The sequence below is a fragment of the Zootoca vivipara genome, chromosome 7 (assembly GCF_965207765.1).
Source record: "Zootoca vivipara chromosome 7, rZooViv2.hap1.1, whole genome shotgun sequence".
Taxonomy (NCBI): domain Eukaryota; kingdom Metazoa; phylum Chordata; class Lepidosauria; order Squamata; family Lacertidae; genus Zootoca; species Zootoca vivipara.
Window position 1 is genome coordinate 48,165,196 of NC_142590.1, and position 8,427 is coordinate 48,173,622.

Below are 8,427 nucleotides of genomic sequence, written 5' to 3' on the forward strand. Positions count from 1 at the left end.
GATAGTGAGCCTTATGGAAAATTCTATGTATTTTAAAAAACGCTTTAAAAACAAGCATTTTCAAAACGGTTTTTATATGTGTGTAGATTCCACCCCAGTAATTCCACGTTAACGCAGCGCGTCGCAGCGCAGGCTTCCTGCGGTCCTCCTGCTGGCAGCATCAACAGCTAGATCTCCTCCTGCCGGGGGTTTCTTCGTCACCAGTTCGCCGGTTAAAAGCCTTCCCCACTTCCTTGGTTGGGTGGCTGGCCTTCAACCCTTCGAACTCGCGCTTCCAGAGGCAGCATCTAAGGACTGCAGGTGCGCTTCCCCATTCCTGCATTCCCACCCACCGCCTACCCTCAATAAATATCATGTTTCTCAAAACAAGATCAACTCTGCAGCGGCTTTCTTTGCTGGAGGGGGAAGCAGTAGCATCCCTTCCTCTAGCGCGCAGACGCGGCCTTGGCGAGGGGAGCGCTGGCTGCTCTCGCTTGTCATCTCGCCAGCGCCTGCCAAGGAGAGGTTTCCAAGCGGACCTCGGGGCTAGCAACGAAGGCGGGGAGGACCCGGCAGAAGGGCCAGGGGGCACCTTTCCAACTGGCCTCCCCTCGCAGCTCTAGGGTGCACACCACCGGCACCCCCCCCCAAACACAGAGCTCCATGCACGTTGCTATAGAGAGAGGGGTGTGTGCGTGTAGCAGGGGGCAACAACCTTCTCCACTAACTGTGTCTCGCGGGGCCAAGCCTCCTCCTCCTCTGCTGACAGGCTGTGGGTGGGTGTGAGTGTGCCAGGAGCTGGTGTACAGGAGGAGCATCGCAGGCTCTCATTGGACGCGCGCACAGGCGCGCGCGCGCAGCCTGCCTCCCTCCCTCCTTGCACTCCAGCAGCCTGGCTGAGCCTTGGCTGGTGCTCCTGCTCGTCGGGCTTTCTACTTCACTGCCCGATCCTCCCCGCACCGGAAGCCTGAGGCTCCGCCTTCCTCGGCATCCAGCACCGGGAAAAGCCCCCCTCGGCACTTCCAGCGGGAAGCACAGCGCTACGCCCGGCAGGGCAACCCCTCCTCGCCAGTTGGCGGCGGCAGGGCTGCGCGGGCTCAGTCCAGAGCAGCGGCTACTTCGCCTTCCGACCCGATCGCGCCCTCGGCGGGCGGGAGAGGCCCCCGCGAGCCGGGATGGGCTGAGCGCCCGGGGAAGAAGCAGCCGAGAGGAGCTCGTGGGCCGGCGAACAAGTGAGTGGCTGGCCGGTTGGTTGGCGCTGCTGCTCGGGGAGGCTGTGCGCTTGGTGCAATGCAACACCGCGTGGCCGCCTGCAGGGCTCCGCGGCGGACATGCTGAGCAGGGGAGGAGCCGGCGTGAAAGCGCCAGGCGGGCTCGGCGGCTCCGCAGCAGGGCTGGAGGGAGCGGGCGCCGCCAGCTCGGCCTTCGCCTTCCGCAGCAGGTGGATCCCGCAGGCGCGGCTCCAGGGATGAGCCCCGCGGGCGCGCCGTCTCCTATCGCCCCGGTCAGCGCGCGCTCACCGCCGCCGTCGCCAGGGTCGGACCCTGCGCTCCCCCCGATGGTTCCCGCCCGCCTGCTTCTCTGTGACAGGGACGTGACCTTCCCTGGCTGAGCCTTACGATGTGGGGTCAGGATGCCTCGGTGCCCCGACGTCGTCTGGCGCAGCCTTGCAGGGGCGCTTCTTCGCTGCTGGTGCTGGTGCTGAGCTTGGCCCTTGCCCGGAAAGGGGGCTCGGCGGCACACTGCCCCAGCAAATGCGTCTGCGCCAGCAACATCATCAGCTGCTCCAAGGCCAACCTGAGTGTCTTCCCCCATCCCCTTCCCTCGTACGCGGCAGTCCTGGACTTCAGCTACAACCAGCTGACGCGCCTGCGGGCGGAGTGGGCGCCTTCCCCGCTTCATCACCTGCACTCCCTGTTCCTCAGCCACAACGGCCTTTCCTTCGTCTCCACGGAGGCCTTCACCAATGTCCCTCACCTCAAGTACCTGGACCTCTCCTCGAATAGCATCCAGGAGCTGGGGGAGAACCACTTCAGCCACCTGGTGGAGCTGGAGGTGTTGCTGCTCTACAGCAACAAGATCTCCAAGATTGACCGGACGGCTTTTGAAGAGATGACCAAGCTCCAGAAGTTGTACCTGAGCCATAATGCCATCGGCCGCTTCCCCCAAGAGCTGTTGAAAAAAGACGAGGCTGGCTTCCCGGAGCTGGCCTTGCTGGACCTGTCTTGCAACAAGATCAAGGATATTTCCGTGGACGAGGTGAACAAGCTCCCGGCCTGGGTGAAGAACGGCCTCTACGTCCACGGCAACCCTCTCACCTGCCAGTGTTCACTTTACAACCTCTTCACCCACTGGCAGAAGCGGCAGCTGAGCTCCGCCATGGACTTCAAGGAGGAACTCAAGTGTTTTCTCCAGAAAGACAGCAAAAGCATCAAAATCTCCAGCCTCAGTGGCCCAGGGGGGCTGAACTGCAGCGAGTTCAAGGAACAAGTGCTGGAGGTCCATCGCGGGGAAGAGGTGATCATCAACTGCGACACGAGGCAGCGAGGGGTGATGATCAGAGAATGGATGACCCCCCGCTATGAACGTGTCCCCCAGGAGGGCGACAACAGCTCCATGACCATGCTGACCAATGGGAGCCTTCAGATCAAAAACATCAGTGTGGAGGACATGGGTCCGTATACCTGTTATGCGGTCAGCCAGGTGTTCAACGAAACCCTCTATGTGCATGTCACGGTCCACAACTACTCCTTGCACGGGACCCCGGACACCCTCAACACCGCCTACACCACTCTGGTGGGCTGCATCCTGAGTGTCATCCTCGTGCTCATCTACCTTTACCTGACCCCCTGCCGTTGCTGCTGCCGCAACAGTGAGAAGCAGGCCAGCCAGCGCGAGGACAGCATCAACTCCTCGGTGCTCAGCACCACTCCCAACCACAACACCGGCGGGGGCAAGGAAGGGCTGAACCGCCACATGGCGCCTGGCAATGCGCAAGGCCAGAACGGCAAATGCAAAGCCAACAGCTCCCCCAAGCAGGCGTCTAAAGGGTCCCAGAAGGCAGAGCGGAAGATGTCGGATGCGGACTCGGTCAGCTCTGTCTTCTCCGACACGCCCATCGTGGGGGCCTCGCAGGGCGAAGGCGGGAGAGGATCCGGCAGGGATAAGGCAGGGGCCGAATTAGTGGGGCTGCTGTGATCGTTCTGACACTGGGAAACAAGGCGGAGGATGCAGCCCCATCCCTTAAGGCATAACAATATTCTCTGGTACTGTTCTCCGACCTGCCACAGTATGTAATGGCGTTGCTTTGTTACTTTCCTCCCGTCGAGCCCACAGCCCAGTGTCGAAAACCTTGATCTCCCAATATTGCTCTTGAAGCACAGTCTTTCCCGAGCCCTCCGTTTCTTTGGAATGACACGGTTTTTCAGATCGCCCTCATGGGAACTTTTGTGAGCATCTCAGCCACAGGCAAAAGGTCCAGCAGACTTAGCTAGGTTTTCCTGCATTCTGCTGTTACTTTTGTTTACTTTTCCTGGATGGGACATTCCTCCCTAGTCTCTGTGCAGGTATGAATCCCAGAAGAGCAGCCCTGGCTCATCATCTGCAGCAGAAATGGCAGTGTCACCTTCAGAGACTTAACAATGTTAAGGTGGCATAAGCTTCCATAGGTGGCAGCCTGCTTCATCGGATGTTACAAAGTGGGCCTAGAAACCAAGGTTTTTGTTCGCCTTCATGCAAATTAAATCACATTCATCTCCACAGTAGCTCCAGAGATGGCAGTAACCCCAATTAGCCACGGTATTGTGGGAGTGGGGTGGGGGAAGTTAACTTTTTTAAAATGGCTCAATAATATTTTTTTTAATATATCTATATCTATATATATATATATAAACTCTTGCTACAAACAATTATTTATTTATTTATTTTTACAGAAAACAGAGGTTCCCACCATTACCAGGCTTTTTTCAGGACATAATTCAAATATTTTTTCTAGTAAGCAGGCAGACCTGTCTTGGAAACCTCTGCTCTCCCTTTTTTTTCTTTTGGTGGGACTATGACAGAGATAAAAACTGAATTTTTAAAGAAACATAGTAGAGAGGAGAGGTTAGTTATGCAGTCATTTCTTCACTAGGAAGCTTTTGTTAAAACATAAAAGGAGCTAAACCCAAAACTTTTAACCTTTGTGGCACCAAAATGCAAGAAGGGAACCAACAGCCTTGGGAGCTGGCAAGGTGGGATTCCACATCCCCGACACCCATCCTGCTTGCTCCAAGAAGCAGCAGAAACAAGAACGTGGCGTGGCTGGCATGTCCTAGATCTCCTGCTTTCCCCTCTCCGCAGCCTGCTTGGCAGATTCCCATTACTGTAGCCACCCAATGGGTCAAGCTGGGGGTCCAGAGCGCAGCTCTCCATCCTTGCACATTTGGAGGCTGTGGGAGGCTATCTAGATCTTGGAAATCCCAAAGCCATTGGGCAGCCTCTTCACCCTGCTGTAGGAGACCAAGGGGCCGACAACCTCCAGGTCCTTGATGGGGAAAGCAGCTGAAATGAAGGTGCCACTTGGCTCCCGTCAACAGCCATGTTTAGGAGCGTTTCCACCCAAAAAGAGGCCTTCCTGAAATGTGTATGTGCTTCCTTTGAGCCTCGCCCTGTGACATATGCCACAGTATGCGACTCAGGCAGTGGGGTGCAGAAGCGGCAGAGAAGAGGGAGAAAGACGGAGCATTCGAGATAGGTCTCTGTATTAAATATCTGGAATTGCACTGACTCTGCTTTTTGTGGGCCAGTTGGCATGACTTCACTGGAGGTGAAGCAATTGCAGTGAGAAGGTCCCTGTGCAAGGCAGGTGACTTAACCCTGCACCTATTCTCAAGGGATCTAACAGAGAAGGCTGGATCCCACCTGCTCTGTCCAACTCAGAATGCCCCATTGGAAATGGGTGGGTTTGAAAAGCCATGTGGGGTTGCCAAGGAGAGGGAAAGGCCCTTGAGATGGTCACCTTGCAAAGGTTTCCCTTTGATCTGCATTCAGGCTCCATTGCTGCCCACAGTCACTTTATCTGTCGGCTGAAGTGGGAAGTGAAAAGGGAGAGTTCAGGGCTGGCGTGCAGAGGTGACACTATAAGCCATAAGAATGTATTGCACAAATCTGCGAATGGGTCCAAAGCAGCGATGAGTCCTGAAGAGCACAGCTCTGCGCTATAGCCATATGAACCCTGCTCACAGCCCTGAGGCTCATTGCAATCAGTCAGTTAGGGAGACGCCCAAGAACAACCAGAGCCCAAAGTGAAGATGGAAGTCATTTGTCAGAGGCAATTCTCCCATCTTAACTGACTCGCTCTGGGGCTTCTTTCTGCTTGCTTTCTCTGGCATGTTATTGGGAAGGAGAAGTCCTCTAATTGAAGCAGCAATCCAATTGAGATGCCTGCAAGCCAGAAGAGGGAGAAAAAGAAGAGGCTGGGGAATTAATAGAATGAGATGGATGAAAGTGTGAGGATGGTGAAAGCAGGGAAAGTTTATCAAAAAGACAGCTGATTTTTATAAATCTGTGGTTGAATTCTCTCTAGCTCATCTGGAGCCGTGGTAGGTTGCCATGTTCTGACCCCCTTTGTCCCTTTACAGATCTCTTCTGTCAATCTGTTTTCTGAAATTTCCAGACACCAGGAGCAAAATCAGAACTATTTTAGAGTAAGGAAAGGACAGGACAGAGTTTTCCCTGTGCATGTTTGCTGGATGAGGGAACATATCAACTAGGGCTGTTGATGTAAATACAAAAAAAATGATGACCTTGTACTGTAACAGTATAGGCTACATACCGGTATTTATTCATGCTAGGACATTTAATAGCTGTGAAGCTCTTATACTTCTCGGGGTGGGGGTGTCAGGGAACGTGAGAGCTCCTTTTGGCTACCTGTTGACTTCACTACTGCTTAACGCCTTTGCTTCGTGGGCTGGAAATATCCATGCTGCAGATAATGAAAAAAAAAATCACAGATTGCACTCTTATCAGAAAGCTATCTGCCTTCCCCATCTGCAAGCTCTTATAGATGGGATGAAGGGAGAAGGGTTTGCAGCCTGAATCCCTACAGACCTCAATCAGCCTATGGCTAAAGGGCCACAGATACATAGTGCAGATGCACCGGTGTCAACTCTCTCATGCGCACAGCATGTATCTATCACATTTAATAGGGAGGGGGGACATACAAAGTTGCCTCATGCTGGATAAGACCATCTGTCCATTTAGCCAAGTATTATCCACTTTGGCCGGCAGGGACTCTCTCAAGGTCACAGACAGGTTTTCCCCAAACCTGGTATCTGATATTGGTCTTGGACCTGGGACTTTTTGCATGCAGGCCTAGGCTATCTTAAGCAGCTGCCCAGTGCCCAGTTCTTGTCTACTGGAGATGGGTGAGCAGAATGCTAACATGAGTTGAAGTGAGGATGGAAGCAGCCTATGTTTCAGTATGCACATGTGTGCAAGTACGAATTAGCATGTGTGGGTACCCACACTTTTAAACCCCTGTTCATAGAATCATAGAGTTGGAAGAGACCACAAGGACCATCCAGTCCAACCCCCTGCCAAACAGGAAACACCTCCTAGCCTCTAATGTTATGCTAGAAAAGCTTGGTGCTTAAGTTGTGCGAGTAGCAGGACTAACCTCCAGAACCTTTCTAGGGAGAAGGAACACGGACTAGTAGGATTGTCTTTGCATGGTCAATCTGCTTCAGCAAACCTTTTTCACTCCTGTTCCTCTTTGAAGAGCCATAAATACCCATACTTGTTACTAGAGGGATCCCTTGTGATGCTTTCCCAGGATTCCTTCATCCACCAAAGAGGAAGCAGAACAGAGGACTCTGTGATATCCCCCATGTCACTGAGCTTGATCTGGGCAAATTTACTTCTTCATGTGGAAATACCCTTGGCGGTGTGAGGCAAGGAGCCCAAAGTTTTAGACACCACCATGTGTGACATGAACAGCTCATACCGGGCTATGAACAAAGATTCAGTTCAGTAACCTTTGGGGTATGTTTTATTAACCTGGTCACAGGGAAATATGCAGAAGGAAACCTTGCAAGTGTTGGTTGCCAGGAGCTGACATTGTTGGGAACTTGCTGAGGTCCACACCATTTCTTACTTCCGAGCCTTCTGGCCCTACCACTCTTTCCCCCTTGCTGTCACTGCCTGTTCTCCTGCCCACTCAGAGCACGTGCGGAATGGGAAGAGGGAGCAGGCGGAGCAGTATCTGCTGTGTGCCTTGCATTCTCCATTGGAGGGGTTGTGTGACAACAGACAAATAGGCAGCAGGGACAATCTTGTCCAAGCATATCCCATTCCCGAAACCCAGAGCTAGCACCATTGGGAGGAGATTTCATAGCTGCCCTCTTCTGATGCTCATCAGGGACGGGGTTGGGGGCCAAAGTCTTAGTGGCACGACCCCCATCCTTCTCAGGTCACTCCTTGCACCCTCTTGGTTAAAGCAGTGAAGAAAGGAGCTCTTTTTGCTCCTGTCCTACAGGTGGGTGTTGCTATGCCTCATCACTAAGGCAACCTTTTTTATTCCATCGAAACTGGCACAGTCACGAGTGGATGCCACCCACATGGTTTCCCTGTTGTAAACTCTAGGCTGGTTGCTGAAAGGGAGGCTCTGCCTGCTCTCCACGGGGTGCCAGAACCACTTGCCTCTCAGCAAACCACCCGCTTGTGCCTGCTGTCTGTGTGCAACGTGCCACAGGGTCCCTGCTGAGAATCTAAATATGCTCTGAGTCCACACTAAGCTGCCAGGAGAGAAATATCTTCCTTCCCTTACTGGATAGGGCATCCAAAGGAGTATATATATTTAGTGGAGGTAAGAATAAGGAACACAGCTAGAAATAGCTGCGCTATGGTTGTGGGTACTGAAGTCCTCCTTAGGATCATGCACTGGGCCTGGTGTTTACTTTTGTTAAACAGCATAAAGTGCTTGATCCTAACAGAAGAGAATCCCTTGGTGCTGCTTCCTAGCTGTTTAAAGAGAGAGAATGTGAGTGAATTTTCCCCCACTGCCATAATATGCAGTGCGCTCCTTCAGACAAGCAGAAAACAAATAGGCTTTTCCCCATTTAGTTTGACCTTCTGGCTTGCTCATTAATGATTGCCATCTTTGTGGGTTTCTAAGGCTCCTGAATGTTAGGCTATTTTAGAAGGTTCATCTATTTAAACCAAGATATGCAAATGGCCACCACTGGTTTCATTTGCTGTCGGCTCCCGCTCCCTGCCTGCTCCCATGCCTGGGTCAGCTACCAACATTCCACATAAGCATCTTGAGGGGTTTTAGTTGAATGAGACTTTGGGGGTGAGAGCTGCGCTGTCAGATCTGCAGTGGTCAAACGCGATTCTGCCGTGCGCATCTGCCCTGAATCTGTCTGCCCTACTGATAAGGTCAAATGTAGAGTGTCAGCACAGTGGGAA

The 8,427-nt window shown here is 52.9% G+C and overlaps 1 protein-coding gene across 1 annotated transcript; it reads left to right on the forward strand.

Annotated features, from left to right (window-relative positions):
• Positions 1–917: 917 nt before the first annotated feature.
• Positions 918–3,887, forward strand: AMIGO1 (adhesion molecule with Ig like domain 1). Its single transcript, XM_035121477.3, has one exon. It carries the CDS (start codon positions 1,600–1,602, stop codon positions 3,175–3,177), a length of 1,578 nt encoding a protein of 525 aa, XP_034977368.1. The 5' UTR covers positions 918–1,599; the 3' UTR covers positions 3,178–3,887.
• The last annotated feature ends 4,540 nt before the right edge of the window (positions 3,888–8,427 follow it).